The sequence below is a fragment of the Miniopterus schreibersii genome (assembly GCF_964146895.1).
Source record: "Miniopterus schreibersii genome assembly, chromosome: 15".
In the NCBI taxonomy this organism is placed as follows: domain Eukaryota; kingdom Metazoa; phylum Chordata; class Mammalia; order Chiroptera; family Miniopteridae; genus Miniopterus; species Miniopterus schreibersii.
Genome location: NC_138115.1, coordinates 12,940,385 through 12,960,687, shown reverse-complemented (window position 1 = coordinate 12,960,687; position 20,303 = coordinate 12,940,385). Strand labels below are relative to the sequence as shown.

Here is a 20,303-nt window from a genome sequence, read left to right as displayed (position 1 = left end):
ACTGCTCCAACGAGACAGGACAGTGTTGAAGGGTTGGGTCGGGGGGAGATGTAGAGGTCAGGGAGGACTCTGAGGGAGGCGGCGTTTTAGGTGAGACCTGGAGGATGAGAGGGAGCCAGCCGTACAATAAACTGGGGGCAGAGAGTTTTAGGGGGAGGAGGAGTGCTAAGGCCCTGTGGTGGGAAGCAGAAATGTATGGCTGGCAGAGTGAGCAGAGGCAGAAGGCTGCAAGAGCTGGATGGAGAGTGGGGCAGGGGCCAGATCATAGACCTTGGAGGCTGAAGTGTGGAGTGAGGCATTTTCCTGTGAGCTGTGGGAAGCCATTGAAGAATTTTAAGCAAGGGAAAGATGTGATCTTCTCTAGGCTTTGAAAAGATGCCTCTGGCTGCCTGTGAAAAAAGGACTGAAGTGGGTGGAAGCATCAGTGGGGAGATTGATGCTGTTGTCCAGGTGACGGGACAGGGTCCTCTGGGAGCTGCAGTGAGTCTGGGGAGAAGTGGATGGTTTGGAGACATATTGTGGGAGTTGGACAGTCCCCAAATGGCACTCCCCAAAGTCTGCTCCCAATGTGGACATCATATAGCTGCTTCAAGCCAAGCAGCAGCGCCCAGGGGCCAGGCAGAGGAGGCCCTGCCAGCCTCAGCCTTACCTGGCTGTCTGCAGGTAGAGCACGGTGTTCTCACCCTCATAGGTACAGGAGGCTGTCACCCTGGTGACCAGAAATGGCAGGCCGCTCAGCTTTGAGTAGCCGTGTCCGCCGCAGGCCCTGCGACATAGCTCGACTCCCTGGGTGGAGAAGTCTGATACCATGGCCTTTAGACCTGAGCTCAGTGCATGAAGCTGCAAGAACCGGAGAGGGGCAGGTGATGGAAGGGGGTCCTCCAGTTAGCACCATGCTTACCACTCAGTGAGCACCTGCTGTATACTGAGGCAAGAATTGTTTCCTCCATTCACAACTCTGTGAATGAGAAGGTGGAGATTCAGGGAAATTATGTGACTTGCAGAGGGTCACAGAATGAGGCAGTGTTGCTGTGAGAACAATAAGAACAAAGGAAAGCCCTGCAGGCCAGGGTCTCCAGGGTCTGCAGGGTCTTGGAGAAAGGTGCTTCTGGAGGGGCTCACCATCATCCAGGAGTTACGGACTTTGCTGGCAAGCAGAGGTTTTGGAGAGCTGGCCTGTGAGGATGGAAGTCCACCAAGAACCTACTGTCCTGGGTTGTAGAATGGGCTACCAGGTACTGACCTGGCTTGAGTTTTTGGTTCTTGAAAGCTCCTAACCATCTTTTTTTTTTTTTTAAATTTAAAATATCTTTATTGATTTCAGAGAGGAAGGGAGAGAGAGAGAGTTGAAACATTAAGGATGAGAGAGAGTTGTCATTGATTGGCTGCCTCCTGCACGCCCCTGACAGGGGATTGAGCCCGGAACTCGGGCATGTGCCCTGACTGGGAATTGAATCTTGATCTCCTGGATCCTAGATCGATGCTCAACAGCTGAGCCATGCCTGTCCGGGCCCCTAACCATCTTAAGACTTTCAAGTCCTGGGAGGAAGTTTGTATCTCTTAACCTCCCTGCACTTCAATTTCCTCACCTGTAGATTGGATATGAATGGTGCCTGCTATGCAGTTAAGGATCAATGAAGCGATGCTTATAAAGCACAGGGCCTGCCCAGCTGGCATGGCTCTGGTTGAGCGTCTACCCATGAACCAGGAGGTCATGGTTCAATTCCTGGTCAGGGCACATGCTTGGGTTGTGGGCTCAATCCCCAGTAGGGGGCGTGGAGGAGGCAGCCATCGCTGATTCATCATTGATGTTTCTATCTCTCTCCCTTCCTCTCTCTGAAATCAATAAAAACATGAAAGAAAAACACAAAAATTAGGGGCCTGCACAGACTGAGCCTCAGTGTACACACAAGGGTACACACAAGTTCACAGAGCTTTATCCAAGACCCTGTGTCTTAGAATCAGAATAATTTTTTTAATTTTAGAAAGGTAAAGCAGACCACTTAAGGCTGATTATATGTAACACTCCTAAGAGGAGTCTGGGCAACCTTAGTGATCACACACGTTAACATTTCTGCTGCGAAAGCTATCACACTCAGTGGGATAAATCAGGTTAGTTCAGGTCCAACATGTCACCAAATGAGTTCTAAACTCTTAGTTTTCAGAGCTTTTGGGGTTTTAAATATGCATCAGAGATTGCACATCTGCGTTCTGTATACTATGTGTGATTATTTCCTCTAACATTTTTGGAGCTTTTTGGAGCTCATACTGGGGTGGATTTCTATGTCGGGGTAGTTCCCCCTGGGTGCAATGGGATGTTGGAAGGCTGGGGAAGGAGAAAGTGGAAGAAGCCCAGGGAGGGAGACCCAGCAGAACAGTTTCAGCCGCCCTCCGGCTCCTGCCCACAGCAGACAGCAGGTACCTCGGGCAGGAGGCTGAAGTCTCCGTTCAGAATGGCACTGTAGGACTGATGGAAGAACTCTAGGAGGCTGCTCGCCAGGAAGTAGAATGCATAGGCCGTGGCCAGCTGAGGAAAGAGCTTCTGCTGCTGCGTCTGGTAGTCCAAGACTTTTGCCTCCCCGTCGCTGGGGGCAAGAAGAGTGGAAGGGTTAGAAGCTGTTCACCTTCCCAGAGTCCCAAGGCCATAAAGCCTAAAAACAGGCAGTTTTCATGTCTCACTACAAAACTTGACCCAAAGGACTTGAGGCCAGTAATAATCTTTTAAAATTCCACCTAACATGAATAACCACTCTTATTATTGCAGAAATACTGACATTTGCTTATGGGTGCTGCCCCCTAGTGGGTGGGGTTTACAAAAATCACAGCACATCCTGCTGAAATCTGGGAAGTTCTGAATTCTAACACACATGGTCCTAAGGGTTTTGGGTGAGGGCTGTGGCCCTGTATACCTGATGATTTGAACCTTGACCTTTCACTACCCTGGTGCACTTGCTGGGTGTGGGAAGTACGTTGCGCCTAATCACTAACAGGATGTAAACTCAGGCCTGGTGGGGTCCCAAGGTAGGCATTGTATCTGCCTTGTTCATTGCTGCGTCCTTGCCCTGAGACTGTGTCCAGCATGTGTGGCTATTCCTGCAGTAGCTGTTTGTGGACTGGAAGAAGGCGTGACAGTGAGAAGCCTCCCATGGTTGATGGGGGGAAACCTGGAGTCTCTTCTTTAGGCCAGTAGCCCCTCACCTGGACATGTATATTATAACCATCCTGGGACACTTCTGCAACCTAGAAAACTGGGCTCCAGACAGGACATCATCAGCACTCCTTTCCAGTGTCCCTGTTCTCCCAAGCAGACACCTTCAGCCCAGCATTCTGAGGCCCAGAGGAAAGGACCCCGGGCCAAGGGCCGGGCATGCTTTATTGCATTTCATCCTCAACACCACACTGAAAGACCATTGCTGTAATGCCCCCACTTTGTAGATGAGGAAGCTGAGGGACAAAGAGGTGGGACAGCTAGCCATGCTCCTGCAACTACCAGGTGGCCGAGCTGAGTGTGGCCCTCAGGTCTGCCTGGCATCCGACCCTCAGTCCATTCTGCATTGGACTCCTGGATCCTTGAGCTGATGGCATGAAACACCACCAGACTCCTGGACTGGATGCCCCAAGGTCCAGTCCTGATTATGTCACTCTGCACTCTACAAGTGGGAAAGCTGAGACCCAGAGAGGGCAAAGGACTTTGAGCAGAGTTGGGACAGGAGCTGCCAGGTTGAAGTCTGTCCCTCAGCACCACAAATTCAGTCAGTTCTGCTGTGCCCAGCTCTGTCCTCTGTGCCCAGCTCTGCCCTCTGCCCAGCTCTGCCCAGCTCTGTCCTCTGTGCCCAGCTCTGCCCTCTTCCCAGTTCTGGCCTCTGTGCCCAGCTCTGCCCTCTGCCCAGCTGTAGCCTCTCTTCCTGTGCTCAACCTGTGACACCACATGCCCAGGCTGCATTTGCTGCATCCTGGGTGTGTCCATTTGGGACATATTCTGAAAAATGATTTGTTGTTTATCTGAAATTTAAATGTAACTGATAGTCCTGTGTTTTTATTTGCTAAATCTGGCAACTGTGTGTGCGCGTGCAGGTATGTGCATGCACACGTATACATGTGCACATGTTAAATAGATGGTACACGGTACACTCAGCCTTTGCTATTTGGTGCAAGGAGTGGAAGAAGTGTCAGCCTAACACAGCCGTCCGTATACAACGAAATGGATCCATACTTGGACACGCCACAGTTGGATGTTGACATTCACAGCCAGACAGAACCCACTTCAGCCTGTGGAGTCTGATGTGACAGCTGGGCTTTGACAAAGATGATTACTCACCCCCTGTCAGAACCCACTTAGGAGCCACAGTCACCTGCAGCTTGGCAATCGGCTGACCCAGACACAGCTGTAGAGGACCTAGTTAGACTCAGACAGACTGAGTTGGGTCTGGTGGTACAGGGCCAAAGACACATGATCACCCAGCCCAATGCAGCCAAACACTTGACAGACACAGGTCAGGCCAGCTGATCAGCTGGAATTAGGGGGAGCAGGTAGAGACCCCACAGACCAGATAGGCCAGGTCCAGATAGATGTGTGTGTGTGTTGAGGGGTAATGCCTATTCTCAGCACTGTGCTCTGGTGGAGGGGATGTTGTCAGGGCCAGGCACTGTGGGACTGAGAGGTAGCCCTGCTTGCATTGGCCAGCCTCTTGGCACCCCTTACCTGGGCCGGAGCTGGGATTGGCGGCGGATGACTGAGTAGCGAATGGCGATGACACAAGCCTTCTGCAGCAGAGGTATGATCTCTTTCAACAGCAGCTCCACCCGCGTCACCACCATGGAAAGGTAGTTGCTCTGTGCTGTTCCGAGCTTGATGTAGGTGCCATCTGGCAAGACCTGGTAGACCAAGGACAAGTGCTGGGTCTGAGCCCAGGCTCCTCAGCCTGCCTACACCCAGAACCGTGGTCCTCCATGCCCTATGGGAACCACAGTCCTCAAACCACTTACCCAGAGCCGACACACCTGGCTGTCATCAGCCAAAATGTGCTCGTATGACTATGCTGCTGTTAAAAGTGAAACATCTGTGCTTGTTGCTAAATAGCCACTGCCTCAAGTGTGGGTCAGCCTGGGACACCCTGGACCAGCCCATAGTCCACAGCTAAAGGTAATGCCTCACAAAATGTGGACCTCTAGAACTTTCTCCACCACTTGGCTGGTGCCTGTTTAAGTGGTTGGTTGTGTCGAGGCCTCACTGTAGGTAAATACGCATGTCATCCTCAGCCCCATCCCTCTTCTCTTCAGGTTGCCTTGCTGCCCCATCCCATGACTGCTCTGCCACCTAATGAGGTGATCATTTACCCAAGAGAACTCTGAGGCTCAGAGGCCAAGAGACTTGCCCAAGATCACACAGCTCCTAAGCTGGGGTTTTACCCAGGTCTGTGGGACACCAGAGACTCTCTGGGGGAGAAGTGTCCCAAACTCAGCTCAGTAGAGGAGGACCCAGGGCCAGGAGCAGCCTGGGAGGGCCACCGTCCACTCTCCAGGCAGTGCAGACTCCCCAGACCCCCACCTGTGCAAAGCGGCTCAGCATGTTTTCCCTGGGGATCCGCACGTGGTCCAGTCTCAGGAAGCCATTGTCTATGTGCTCAAAGCCCATCTTGGGCCCAATGTCTCCAGCAGTGATTCCTAGAAGGAGATAGAGTTGGGAATGTGGGTCCACTGAGTGTTTGCTGTGTGCCAGGCACCACACACATACACACTGCAGCTCCTGAGCCTCACAGCAGCCTGTGACACTGGGTTATTACACCTGTCTTACAGGTGACCAGGCTGAGGGTCAGACAGATGCTGAATCTTGCTCAAGATCATTGAGCTAATTAGCATTAGGTCTGTCCAACTAAACTCCTCCCTGCCCAAGGGTGACATGTCCCAGCTTTCCCCAGGGAGTTCTGAAGCCCTCAGGCAGGCAGCATTGGTAGGGGGTCTCCTTCTGGCTGGGGTCCTGGAGGGAGCAGCATGAGCTTACCTGGCAGTGGGGTGTGGTCGTGGAGGCTCCGGATGGGCACAATAAAGGCATGCATGCCCCGCCGGACTCCCGAGCAGATCAGCTGGGCCTGGACCAGGGCGTGGGTGGCTGACCGTCCCACTGAGGGCAGAGAGAGGAGAGGCAGAGTGTGATCCCTGGTATGTGAGGCCCTGGTGTACAGAGCAGGCTAACCCCACCAGGAACCTGGATGTGCGCCAGTCTATAATGGGTTAGGAAGACCAGTATGGTGGCATAGGGAAGGGAAGGGCACTTTATGAGGCTGGATGGGGTTGGTTTGATCTGCCTTAGAGGATGTAGGTCAGGGGAGGACCATAAGGAGCTCTGAGGATGAGGGGTGTTTTCCAGGGGAGTCACATGGGGAAGGGTGTGAAGGCAGAGGGAACAGCATGCTCAGAAGCTTGAGGACTGGATGGGCATGGGGGAGGGGGGTGCTGAGCAAGGAGGAGGTAGCATGCAGGACACAAAGGGATGCTTATTCAGGGTACCCCTCAACTCATATCGCCTTGACTTATTGGAAATGAAAGAACCATCCAAAGAGCTTTAATGTGAGTGTCTGATTCTAGAATACACTGGGTTGGAGGGATTTACGGAGAGCCATTTGGTGGCTGGAGGTATAGGGGCTTGTGTCTAAATGTCAGGTTTGCATAGCAAGCCCCTTATAATTACGTAGGCAAGACCCCCATGGGGTAGGGAGGCTCAAGGAGGCTGATGGAGACCGAGGGGACCCAACCTGTCCACATCCTTTGGGTGCTCCTTCCAAAGTCAAAGCCTGACAGAGGCTATGGATTTTAATGCAAACAGCCCAAATGGAACAAGCTGGGGAAGCTGGGCATCTATAAAAATTTGGTTCTATGACAGTTTTCTGACTGAAGTGGGAGCCCTTGAGTCTTTTGTGGGGGGGATCAAGGAGACAGGTATGTTTGTGAGGATGTGCGGCAAGAACATGGCGCAGAGGCACAGGGAGATGTGCTCACTGCTGCGTCTACCCCAGCTGCTGGGCACCTTGGAAAGTCACTGATCACAGAGAGGGGGACCCCCCCAAAGAGCCAAATAAATTTAGCTAAAGGCACAGTGAAATGAACAAGCTTTTTGTTTTTTCTGTCCTCAAAAACCTATTAATAAATTACTCTGCCATCAACCTAATTATAATAAATACAGTTAATTACCATTTATCAAAATCCAGGTGGTGCCAGACCCTGTGCTGGTGGTCTCCAGTTCTTACAGGGCAGGGTGCTGAGTCCCATTTTCCAGATAAGGAAACAGGCTCATAGAGCTGAGTGACAGCTCAAGGTTATTGGCCTGGAGAAGGCAGAGCTGGGATTTGAACTCTGCCTGATTTCAAAGGTGGGTTACTTTTCTTTGCAGTTTTGACAGGAGTCATTCTGTCTGTCTTTCTCTCTCTCTGTCCCCTCATTGCTCTCTCATGTCCCTCTCTTATTTCTCTTGCCTCTGTTTCTCCTCCCTCTGTTAGTCTCTCACCTCTCCGTCAATTCATTGTATATATATTTTTTCTGTATAAGCATTCCCTAATGGGTCCCCAACTACCACAGATGTGTCCTTGGAAGTGTATTCTCAAATCGGAGGAAGAGGGCCTTCCTTGGGGTGAGACTGCTTCCTTGGGGCCTGGCCAGTCACTGAGCCTCTGGGAAGCACCAGGTGGACGCCACCCGGTGGCCATGGGAAGTGCCGATGGCTTGATTGGCCTGGTGGTGGATCTGGAGCAGGGGCAGGGAGGGCTGTTTCTCTCACTGAAATCCCAGCGCCCTGTGCTCTGGCTGGTGGCAAGTTTTGGGAGATGAGAGAAACTGGGATTGTGGGGAGTGTGTGTGTTCTGTGCATGCACACGTGTGTGTCTGTGTGGGGCAGCGTGTGTGAGAGAGGCTTTGGCCCCATCCCCCAAAGGTTGGGTCGACTTCCTCAGTTACTTCCAAGTTCCTCTGGGGAATCTCAGCCACTCACTGATGAAATCCTTCACATTTTACAGAGTAAGAACCTGAGGCTCTGAGAAGTGAATTAACTTGCCGGAGGCCACTAGTCTAGTGCAGGGAATCTCTCTGAGGTCTTTTGGGCATCAAAGCCAGTGATATTCTGCCATCCAGCTTTGTTCTCCTTGGGGACAGATGGGGCTGGGCAGTGGGTGGATACTCACGGTCACCCGGCCACCATTTGGTGGCAGTTATTGTGGGGCTGTGCACCACAAACTCCTGGGTGTCTGCATCATAGGTGGCTTCAGTCTCCAGTCCCTGAAGATACGTCCCTTGGAATCAAGGAGGGGAGTTAGACATCGGGCCAGGGTGGGAATCCCACCTGGAAGCAGTGTGCAGGCACCAGCCCCCAGTGTTTCTGGGGGGTACCTCCCAGCTATACTTATGGGCACTATTCTCCTTCCCCCCCCGGGCTATGTGGGGGACACATGGCCAGCTGATGACAAGGATGGTTGCTGACATTTCCAGAAGGAACTATTTGCCCCACCGTGAGCTCACACATTATATAAGTTAGAAAAAGTCACCACCCCTTTGTCCAGATCCTTGACTGCCACCTGCTGTAACACTTTCATATTCAGTATACAAATCTATGACTCCTGAGACATGAGTGGGCCCTGGCTCACCATGCCCCAGTTCTGTCTGTGCATACGTTGCAATGATCCGGAACTCATTGCTGAGTGGGACCCATTTGGCAATCTGCTCCTCTGAGCCCAGGCTCTTGACAGCTTTCACGAAGATGTAATGTAAACCTAAGGCCAGGTCTCCAGAAAGCGTTCTGTGTGGGAGAGACATTGTGGTTGAGCAGCTCATTGGAGACAGGGGCCCAGGGACCCTCAACTGAGCAGGGTGCAGGAGGGAAGGGGCACCTTGAGTTCTAGTTTCCCAGTCAGTCCTGCCTTTGTTGGGGAAAAAAGCTCATGGGGCTGGGGCTTCTGGGTGATCCCAGGTGAATTCCTCTCTGGTGGGGCTGCCCTTGGAGTGAGCACCTGTAAGCGTAACTTAATTCACGACTGTCTTCCAGCCAGCCCAGGCGCTGTGCTACCCTCTGGAGGTGGAACTTCTTCTTAATGCCGGCTTCATAATGCTCATTCTGGCTCATGAAATAATTATCCTTCAGGCTAAACTCTGGGTCACTGTGGATGACGCTCTCTGCAAGGAAAAGGCAACAGGGGGCTCAGGGACCTGAGCGAGGTTCCTGGCACCTTCACATCTTTCCACTCACTTGCCTCATGGCTGTGGAAAGGAAGTCAGACATTACTGTCATTTGACAGATGAGATGACTGAGGCCCAGAGCTGGGAAGGGGACTTGCTCAAGGTTACAAAGCTGTGCAGCAGCAGCCTAAGGACCAGCCTCCAGGTGGTCTGCCGCCTCGGACTTCTCCTTCTGTCCCTCAGATGGGCTCGGGGAATGCTGGCAGGTTAAATATGCCTTAGAGTGCAAAGGAATGAATCTGTAAGAGTTGAATTTTGAGGGCAAACTTTGTTATTTGAAGGTGGGACTGCTAGTGAAGGACTCTTCTTCCAAGAACAGCTATGGGCACAAAGCAGAAGCTCCGTTCCCATCCTCTTACCAACTCTCCTCCGGAGCGCAGTGTTCTGGGCACCTCCGTCGAGGATGTTGGTGAGTCTTTCCACGTCGAAGGGCTGCTGGTGCCGCTCACTCTCTATGTCTGGGTGCACCTGCCTGCTCCAGGCGTCCCCCATCGACACTCGCGCCGGGCCGCCCGTCCTCACCTGGATCTGCATGCTGTCTGAGGAGAGAGATGGTGGCTTTCCCTTACCTGAGGTTTTGCTTCCCATAGGTTCGGTTATCCGTGGTCAAGCGCGGTCCAAAATTATTAAATGGAAAATTGCAGAAATAAACAATTCATAAATTTTAAATTGTGCAGCATTTTGAGTGCTGTAATGAAATCCCTCGAGTTCAGCTCCATCCTACCCAAGACATGAATCATCCCTTGTATATGTCACCATCCGTTAGTCACTTAGTATCATCTCAGTTTCGCGGTATCACAGAGCTTGTGTTCAAGTCACCCTTATTTTACTTAATAATGTCCCCAAGTGCAAGAGTAGTGACAATGGCAGTTCAGACATGCAAAGGAAGCACTTTATGTGAAAAGGTGAGTGCAGTAAGATGTTTTGAGAGATCACATCCATGTAACTTTTATTACAGTATATTGTTATAATTGTTCTATTTTATTAGTTATTGCTGTTAATCTCTTACTGTGCCTAATTATAAATTATACTTAATCACAGATATGCACAGGAAAAAACAGTGTGTAGAGAGTTCAGCTCTATTGCAGTTCTAGGCATCCACGGGGGTCACGGAACAGATCCGCTGCGGATGAGGGGGAACTGCAGCACGTCCGGCCTGGCTGCTCTGAGCCGCGGTGGTGCTGAGAACCTGTGTGCAGGAGGAACTGCCCAGGGCTGAGTGCCAGCCAGGGCTGCTTGGTGGAGGAAAGCAACTCCTCTTAAGTACTCAGTGCCCCTCTGTGGGGAGCCGGCTGGCTGCCCCTCATGAATAGTCTCCCTGGTAGGGTGTTGCCCTGGAGTCTCTCCAGGGGCTCGCCGACCCTAGCGTCGCCTTAGAGAGAAATCTCTGGCACGTTGACCCGCAGGGTGGGTCGGTTGAGCTAGCACCTCTACCCCCTGTAGCGTAGTTTAAAGATTAATCACTGCTTGCGGGAAATGGAAGTCTTATATAATTGATTTATGGCTCTACCTGGAGACATCCTGTCTTGGGAAACAGGTGCGGACATGTAGGAATTGAAATTATGTAATGGTCACTGCTGGGGGCATTGTTTCACTGCTTTAGGTATTGTTCTGAGTGCACTATAAAAAGCTGGTAATCAATAAACTCGGGGCCTCAGCCTGGCTCAGCTTAACTTAGCTCTGCCTTGGTTGTGGCCCTCCCGATCCCATCCTTTTGTCTGACTTTTTCTTTTCTAATCCTCACCCCCTCAATCAGGTCCTCGTTCGCTTACCGGCTGGCTCCGGCAAGTGGCGCCCGAACAGGGACCTGAAAACCTGGGACAACGGTAGAGGACACCGCTCGGAGGAGGTACCACGCTGCTCGGTAAGTGCAACCGTAGTAGCAGGGAGAGCGGTTAGTACATCGGGAGTAAGGAAATCATGGGACAGGAAAATAGTAGAATGCTGTTCGCACAAGTCTTGAAAACAATGCTCCGCTCTAGGGGCGCCAAGGTTAGTGCCTCGCAACTGCGTACATTCTTGCAGTTTGTGGAGGAAGTGTGCCCCTGGTTCCCTGAGGAGGGCACAGTGAGTTTAGAAACTTGGAACAAGGTAGGAGAACGCTTGCAGGGATATTTTCAGGCTCATGGACCCCAAAAGATGCCAGTAGAAACTTTTTCTCTTTGGAATTTGGTTAGGGATAGCCTTGACCCACGCCATGAAGGCACCCGCATGGATCCTCCCCTAGAGATCCGTGCTGACTCTGTAAAAGATCCCCGCTCTGAGGATGTGGCCACCGCTCCTCCGCTTGAGCCGGGGCCCCTTGTGGGCAATAGTCGGCCTGATAGACTTACACCAAAGGAAGAGGGAGACCTTGAAGAAGCTGCCGCAGAGTATGAGAGAGAGAGATATGGGGAGTTTGCACTCCTTTCAGAGGAATGCACAAAAAGATCTGGCCCTACCCCCTCCGCAGTTACCGCGGAGGAGATGCAGAAAATGTTACAGCAGATGAGAGATCTCTTACAGGGTCCAGGCTCTGGCGGGATGAGAGGAGGTACAGATGACCCCCCTAGTTACCCTGGGACGGGTTTTGGTGCTGCTGCAGCGAGGACTGCCTTGCCGCACGCTGGACAGGCAGGGGTTAAAATACTAGACCCCCGAGAGCGTGCCCTGCTTGCCCTAGCACAGAAAAGGCCGGAACTGGAATCACAAAACCCTTGCAGCCTCAACCGCGCCCTAGTCGCGCTGGCCTAGGGTATTTTTAGGTGGGGCCTTTGATATTCCTGTTACCCACGCTGATAAGATAATATGGAAATCAAGTCAGCCTGTGTGGGTAGATCAATGGCCCCTGTCTGAGGAGAAAATAGCTGCCGCTAGGGACCTGGTGCAGGACCAGCTCCGGCAGGGCCACATAGAGCCTTCTAACTCCCCCTGGAATTCCCCCATATTTGTTATTAAAAAGAAATCTGGAAAGTGGAGATTGCTCCAGGATTTAAGAAAAGTTAATGAGACTATGGAAATTATGGGTGCTCTTCAACCAGGACTGCCCACTCCTGCGGCCATCCCCCGAGATACTTTCAAAATCATTATTGACCTGAAAGACTGTTTCTATACTATTCCCCTTCATCCACAGGATTGCAAAAGATTTGCTTTTAGTGTTCCATCAACAAATTTCAAAGAACCCATGCAACGATACCAGTGGAGAGTGCTGCCGCAGGGGATGGCAAATAGCCCCTCCTTGTGTCAAAAATTTGTAGCCGCAGCTCTGTCCCGAGTCCGGCGGATCTATCCCACTGTCTATTTATGTCACTATATGGATGATATATTAATTGCAGCTAAGCAGGAAGGAATCTTGCTTAGGGCTTTTGCAGACCTTGAACAGGACTTGAGTAAGCAGGGTTTGATTATCTCCCCAGAAAAGGTGCAGCGCCACCCACCATTTGCTTACTTGGGGTTTCATCTTCAGCCTGACCTATTTTCTTGTCAGAAGGTGTCCATCAGAGTGGATGACCTCCATACTCTGAATGACTTTCAAAAGCTGCTTGGAGACATTAATTGGATCAGACCCTATTTAGGCCTAACTACTGGAGAGTTAAAACCCCTGTTTGACATTCTCAAGGGTGACTCAAGCCCGTCTTCCCCAAGACAGCTCACACAGGCGGGATGGGCGGCCCTACAAAGGGTCGAGACAGCCATAAAATCACAGCAGGCGACTTTCTGTGATTATAGCAAGCCTTGGTATGCCTGCATCCTGGCCACCACCCATTCCCCCACGGCCGTCCTATGGCAGGACTGCCCACTCCGCTGGGTGCATCTCCCATCTTCACCTGCTCGAGTGCTAACCCCCTTATTACGAGCATGTGGCAATTCTTATCCAACAGGCTCGAGAAGAATCTTGCCGATATTTCGGACGAGAGCCTGCGGCCATCTTAGTGCCTTATTCTCAAGCCCAGATAAACTGGTTATTCCAGAAATGCACACCTTGGGGCATTGCTCTAGCTGAATTCCCAGGACAGGTGGACAATCATTACCCTTCAGATAAACTTTTGCAGTTTTTTCTCAGGCATTCTATTATCTTTCCTAAGATAGTGACGGACCAGCCTTTGCCTGACGCTGATACAGTATTTACTGACGGCTCTTCATCGGGCACCGCCGCCTATGTGCATGAGCAACGACTTGTCAGATGGACCACCCCCTATTCTTCAGCCCAAGAGATTGAATTGGCTACTGTATGTCGGGTGCTTATTGACTTTGCACACAGGCCTATAAACACCATATCTGACAGTCACTATGTAGTCCGAGGGCTCTCATATATTGAAACTGTGCCCTTTATTGGCACCACTAACTCCACTGTTCAACAATTATTTCTGGCCATACAAACAGCCATTTTAAATCGCAGTCACTCTTGTTATTTTGGGCACATCCGCGCCCACACTAATTTACCTGGGCCTTTAGCTGATGGTAATAGACGGGCAGATGAAGCCACCCGACTTTACCTCGTCGGAGTGCCCGCCGCCCAGGCATCCCATGCCCTACACCACCAAAATGCACATACTCTCCGACTCCAATTCAAAATCACCAGAGAGGCGGCTCGTCAAATAGTAAAAGACTGCCCCACATGTCCTGCTCTTACTACTGTTCCTCATTATGGAGTCAACCCCCGAGGGCTGCTGCCCAACCATCTGTGGCAAATGGATGTCACTCATATCCCTAGCTTTGGTAGGCAAAAATTTATTCATGTTACAGTAGACACATATTCAGGCTTTATAATAGCCTCGGCCTTACCGGGTGAGTCCAGTACTCAAGTTATTGCTCACTGCTTACGCTGCATGGCCATTATAGGACAACCTAAAATAATAAAAACTGATAATGGCCCTGGTTACACTAGCCAGCGTTTTCAGAATTTTTGCGCCCAACTCGGAATTCAGAGCAAGACTGGAATTCCCTACAACCCACAGGGCCAAGGCATAGTCGAGCGTGCACACAACACCCTCAAAAATCAATTAATTAAAATAAAAAAGGGGGAGCTGTACCCCCTAACCCCACAGAATCAGTTAAATCATGCTCTTTTTATTCTTAATTCTTTAATTTTGGATGCTGAAGGTCACTCTGCAGCCCAGCGGCTTTGGCAGCCGAGTTCATCTAAGCACCAAGCCTTGGTGAGATAGAAGGATCCGCTTGATGGGGCTTGGCATGGGCCAGATCCGATATTAATATGGGGCCGAGGGCATGTGTGTGTTTTTCCACAGGATGCCGAAGCGCCAAGGTGGCTCCCGGAGAGGCTGGTACGACACGCGTCCCAGAACACTCGTGGACCGGATGAGAAACCTCTCCATGCACGGCCGAGCCCCGCCTCGACGGAACCCAGCGCCCCAGAACTCGGTGACGGAGACCCTCGCGCGACTGACCGACCAGACGAGGAGGATGGTGCAGAACCATAGAATGGAGATTGGACACGTTGGCATGTGGACCTATGGTATCCCAGTAAGATCGCTGTGGGCAGTGCCACAAATCCCCCGGAAGGGGTGCCTATCTGTGAACCTGATTTCACCAATCATACAAAACAACCACATTGGATGAACTGTAGAGGGAAACTTGGTATATTAATCAATGCAACTGGGGGGTCCCCAATCCATGATTGGTCTGCTGCAGGCCCGGAATGGAAGGCCCTTGCTGAGTCCTTTTGGTCAGTGAACCAGGGGCCATTTCAGACTCAACTGTGGCGACTCGTTGCTGCCATGGGGGGAGACATCCAGACTGGTGACGAGCGGGGAACTACTACAGTCCTTATGGGGCCGACACAGCAGTTCCGCAATATACAGGCCTGTGTCCCGCCGCCCTATGCCCTACTCGTGGGCGCCCTAAACATTACTCGGGAAGCCTCATATTGGCAGATCCAATGTAATAATTGTACCCTCAGTAATTGTGTGTATAATGTATCTCTGAACTATCAACTTATGGTCATGTATCAACCCACCTTTGTAATGATTCCTGTAAATGTTTCTGGGGAATGGTATAATGATAGAGGTCTTCAGGTAATCAAAGAGACCACCGAGCTCCTCCTGCGGAGCAAGAGATTTATCGGCCTCCCTATTGCAGGAATTACAGCCCTGGTGGCCGTCATTGCGGCCAGTGTCACCGCGGCCGTGTCGCTGTCTCAAAGTATACAAACAGCGCATCAGGTGTATCAACTTAGTGCCAATGTTACTCAGGCACTAGGAACCCAGGAAGCGATAGATTTAAAGATAGAAGAAAGACTTAATGCACTTTATGACACCCTTACCATCATAGGGCGAGAAGTGCAAAGTTTAAAACTACGGCTAGACTTAGACTGTCATGCTGATTTTAAACACATTTGTGTGACCCGTAAGGAATATAACAGCTCCTCCTACCCCTGGGACAGAGTGCAAAAGCATTTAGCAGGGGTCTGGCATGATGGTAATGTCTCTCTAGACTTAATACAACTTCATCAAGAAATTCTGGCCTTAAGGGAAGCACCTAAAATAGACACCTCACTTGCAGTAATGGCGCAATCTTGGGTGGATGGAATGAGGGGACATTTCCTCTCAGCAACAGATTGGAAACATGGAATTTTTGGAATGGCCGGACTGGCTGTTCTCGTTGTCCTTGGCTTCTTAATTACACCTTGCATACTGAAGACACTCCTGAGAGATATTAAAGTCCTAAAAATAGGACTACATACTCTCCACCTGCATACCCGCCCAAAAGCCTTAGAGCCTAAATCTTTAGTTTAGAAAAGAAAGGGGGAGATGTGGGGAGCCGGCTGGCTGCCCCTCATGAATAGTCTCCCTGGTAGGGTGTTGCCCTGGAGTCTCTCCAGGGGCTCGCCGACCCTAGCGTCGCCTTAGAGAGAAATCTCTGGCACGTTGACCCGCAGGGTGGGTCGGTTGAGCTAGCACCTCTACCCCCTGTAGCGTAGTTTAAAGATTAATCACTGCTTGCGGGAAATGGAAGTCTTATATAATTGATTTATGGCTCTACCTGGAGACATCCTGTCTTGGGAAACAGGTGCGGACATGTAGGAATTGAAATTATGTAATGGTCACTGCTGGGGGCATTGTTTCACTGCTTTAGGTATTGTTCTGAGTGCACTATAAAAAGCTGGTAATCAATAAACTCGGGGCCTCAGCCTGACTCAGCTTAACTTAGCTCTGCCTTGGTTGTGGCCCTCCCGATCCCATCCTTTTGTCTTTTTCTTTCTTTTCTAATCCTCACCCCCTCAATCAGGTCCTCGTTCGCCTGCCGGCTGGCTCCGGCACCCCTCCACCCTGCGCTCCTCCCTGTGCGCACTGGGCTGTGTCTTCGGCCTTGCCTGGGTGTCTTATGCAGGAATGGCTCAGGAAATGGTAGTTCGGAATGTTCGCCAAGATTTGGACAGGATCTGACCACAAAGCTCATTCTGTCCACTGAAGCTTGTGTTACAAGTTTTGCCTGGAGAGATCCTCACGAAAAGTCAATGAAGTTTGCACATGAAGAAAATGAATCTTCGAGAGATCGTGTGTGGCCTCTAGCTGCACAGCTGGAGGTGGCCAGGAGTTGGATGGGATCTGGTCACAAAGCACATGATGTCCACGCTATAGCCCTGCCGTGGGGGCTTCCTGGGGGAACCTGTGTCCCAGTCACCTGGTCCCCTCAGTCTGGGGCTTGTCTGCCCATTTCTGTGAGCCTGGAGGGGTACTGTGGCGCTCAGAGGAGGAAGCTGGCTCTGTGCCTGTGAAGTGTTCTCCCTGGATCTCCTGTGTGTCCCTCATATTCAAGGTGGGTCCTGCACCTTTCACAGCGGACCCTCGGCCTCCCCACAGCAAGGCAACCACTGGGTACAGTCAGTTCTACTGCTCGAGTCTCTCAGATCCATCTGCTCCTTCCATCCCGTGGCTGCCACCCAGGCTGCCATCATCTCTCACCTGGCCTCAGTGTCCCTTGTCTGTCCTCCCAGCTGCTGGATGGGCTCTTGAACTGCATGTTGTTTTCCTCCCCTGCGTGGAATTTGCCCCTTGACCCTCTGTTTGTGGAATGGAGCCCACACTCTCCCTTTCCTTCTGCATTTGCCTCTGCTCTGTCTCCTGATGTTCCTACTCAGCCCCAGCCTCCAGGGACCCCTCCTCGAAGAAGCCTTCCTGGCAGCACCCCATGGGAGAACCCAGCACCCCTTCAGGGCCCTTATTTACTCCATCATCCCTCTCCCAAGGCCGTGAGTGCCTGGGGATTGGCTCTGCTTCTTCTTGGGTCCCAAGAGCCTTGCTCACAGGAGGCAGGCGGTAAACCTTTCCCGCAGGTGCCACCACTTTGATTCCCTTTATTTTTTGCCACAACCCTGCAGATCACTACTGGTACTGTTACTGGTTTATAGAGAGGACAGGAGCTTCAGGAAAGGAGGAGACATTGTAAGGTTTTATAGCCACACGGGGCAAATGGGATTCATATGCAGGCTTCCAAACCAATACCTCTAAGTGGTGGCTGGGCCGTGGAGGCCTGACAAGGGGCCTGGCATGGTCATGGGGCCCCCTGGATCCCTGCAAAGCCACCTAGCCTCTGTTCTGTCCCACCTCCTCTCTGCCTCTTGTTCCATCTACTCCAACTCCTGCTGCCTCCTCCCCTCGCCCCCAGCCTCTGCCAGGGCTGTGTTCTCTCCCTGGACATGCTTTCCCAGAAGTCCTCAGCTCCGTAATTACCTCTTTTAAGTCTTTGATCAGTTGCCTTCTCAGTAAGGCCCCCTTGACCACCCTGTTTAAAATCCCAACCCCCCTCACTCGGCTCTGCGTTTTCTTTTCCGGCTTGTCCTACCACACAAGATAATTTACCCACTTATTCTGTTTCTGTTTATTGCTGTCTCCCCCTACTAAAAGGTAAACTCCAAGAGGGCAAGGATCTTTGTCACCTTCATGCTGTTGCTCTAACCCTTGGCACAGGGCCCGGCCTGAAGGTAGAGTCTAGTAGATAAGTGTCGAGTGAAAGCAAGTGCTCAGAGTCACTGGGAGCCGCGGAGAAGGTCATTACTTAGGTGGTCCAGTCGCCAGGGGTCTCCCAGTCCCCGCGTCCCTCAGCCCGGACCCCCTGACTCACCTCTGTGCTGTGTCTGCACCGCAGGCCTGGCCGGGCCTCTCCAGCCGGAAGCCTAGGCTTCCGGGGAGCAGCCCAGCCCCTTTCCCCTCCCTTGGAGGGGAGGTACTGCCCTGCAGGCCTCCTCCCTCGGCCGCCGGCTGGGCTCACTCCTGCCCTCTGTCTCCCTCTTGCGGGGGTGTGACCGCACTGTGCCCAGCGGCAGCTGCCCTGGGAGGATTGCTGTGACCGTGATGAAGCAGGACGGACAGCTTAGCCTGAAGCTGGCCGGGCAGCTCAGCGAGGGCCAGCTGCGAGCTGCTTGCTGTCTTCCTCTTCCTCTTCCTCTTCCTGCCTGCCTGGCCTGCTCCTGGGAGAATGCACACACTGCACTCTGCATAAAGAAACCTCTCAGCCCCCCCCCCCCCAGAGCCCAGAGACCTGGGTTCAAATTCCGAGGTGTGACAGTTACTTCACCTTTTCTCCAAGCGTCCCTTCCCTTGTCTGTGACTTACAGGGTGTGAAGGAAAGCTCTTGGTAAGCTGTAAAGCCCCGGTCGTTTATAATTTGAGATTATTATAGCTTTCTTGGTTCCCCATAAGAGAATTTCTTAATTCCCAAGATTGATGTTTGATGGTGGAATTTCTGATTCGGGGAAGCCTGCTGGTGAGATGTTTATGGACAGGGTGTGAGGCCCTAGGTTATACAGGATACATCGATTTGTTTACTGACCAGTACATATTTTTGAGCGTTCACAATGATCTAAGCAAAACCAAACTAAACTGAACTGGACTAGTGCTCTGCCTTTGGGAAGCTTCCAGACTGGGGTTTGGGGCTGCTGGGAGACAGATAATCACAGCAGGAATGAGCAGAAAAACCCAGACAGGATACTCACAACCACTTCTAATGAATTTATAACTTTTTTGAACTGAAAACCTTCTTGCCCTCTCTTACTGCTCCTGCTGTTCCCCGGCCCCTCCTGCTTATCTGTCCAGCTCCTCTTTATCTTTTCATCTCACCACAAATGATCCCTCTCTCGGGAAGTTATTCTAGTCTGAATTAGAAGCTCATGACCTGCTTTCTTGCCCCTTGTGGTATAATAAAATATATATACAGTGTGACCCAAAGAAATGTAACTGATAGCTGTTAAATGAAAATGAAATGTATTTTAATAGACACTGCCTTTATAATTATTCAAAGTGTGTACACATATTTTTGAGACACCCTATACATCTGGTCTTAATACTAGTTCCTGGCACAAAGCTCCTAAGTGATAAGATTGCCTTTTGTATTTATGGCTGGGGACCCCTTCAGGAAGGGGGGAGGGTGCCAGAAAAACCAAGCCTGAAGTAGAGGGTCAGAAGTATGGGTGACCGCAGGATTTGCAATTGGTGTCTGAAGTGGGGGCAGTCTTGTGGAAGTGAGCCCTAAACCTGTAGGGTCTGCATTAGTCCCGAGCTAGTGTCAGAATTGAATCAAGTTGAATTGAATTGTTTGACACCCATTTGGTGTCTGAGAATTGGAGAATTGGTTGTTGGTATGGAAAACCACATATTTGGTGTCACAAGTGGTGTTAGAAAGACACACCACCACCTTGGTACACCCAGCACAGTGGTAGCTATTTTTTTAACTATTGTTTCTTGTCTAAAGCACAAATGAAAGCAAGGACTGCATTGCTGTTGGTCACCAATGCAGACCCAACCCTTGTCCAGGGCTTGGCCCAAGGAAGGTGCTCAACAAATATTTGGGGGATGAATGAATGAACAATGGGCAGGAGCCATCAGGATTCTCAACCTCAAGGGCAACTCTGGAGCTTTGGCAATTAAAAAAATATATATATATCTTTATTGATTTCAGAGAGAGGAAGGGAAAGGGAGAGAGATAGAAACATCAGTGATGAGAGAGTCATTGATCAGCTGCCTCCTGCACGCCCCTGACTGGGAGTGGAGCCCGCAACCTGGGCCTGCGCCCTGACTGGGAATTGAACTGCCATCTCCTGGATCCTAGGTCGATGCCCAACCTCTGAGCCATGCCCGGCCGGGTGG

The 20,303-nt window shown here is 51.3% G+C and overlaps 1 protein-coding gene and 1 long non-coding RNA gene across 4 annotated transcripts in view; one reads left to right on the top strand and one right to left on the bottom strand.

Annotated features, from left to right (window-relative positions):
• Positions 1-18,371, bottom strand: part of ACOX2 (acyl-CoA oxidase 2) — a 35,466-nt gene extending 17,095 nt beyond the window's left edge. The window contains exons 1-10 of one of the 2 annotated variants that reach the window (XM_081159517.1): positions 18,283-18,371; positions 9,579-9,758; positions 8,994-9,156; positions 8,631-8,782; positions 8,172-8,279; positions 6,002-6,121; positions 5,549-5,664; positions 4,703-4,875; positions 2,423-2,585; positions 650-840 (exon numbers count right to left, since the gene is read on the bottom strand). In XM_081159517.1, coding sequence (XP_081015643.1) covers positions 650-840; positions 2,423-2,585; positions 4,703-4,875; positions 5,549-5,664; positions 6,002-6,121; positions 8,172-8,279; positions 8,631-8,782; positions 8,994-9,156; positions 9,579-9,753 — 1,361 coding nt within the window. In that variant the 5' untranslated portion in view covers positions 9,754-9,758; positions 18,283-18,371. Of the gene's footprint in view, positions 1-649; positions 841-2,422; positions 2,586-4,702; positions 4,876-5,548; positions 5,665-6,001; positions 6,122-8,171; positions 8,280-8,630; positions 8,783-8,993; positions 9,157-9,578; positions 9,759-17,123; positions 17,192-18,282 lie in introns of those variants that run through there. The other variant, XM_081159516.1, reaches the window with a different exon arrangement.
• On the top strand, positions 10,682-16,398 carry LOC308567700. Of its 2 annotated transcripts, none has more exons than XR_014000357.1 (3): positions 10,682-10,756; positions 10,976-11,083; positions 14,448-16,398. It is a non-coding gene; the product is annotated as an uncharacterized lncRNA (long non-coding RNA). The 2 variants fall into 2 exon arrangements; XR_014000358.1 differs by having other exon boundaries at positions 10,738-10,822.
• Positions 18,372-20,303: the final 1,932 nt, after the last annotated feature.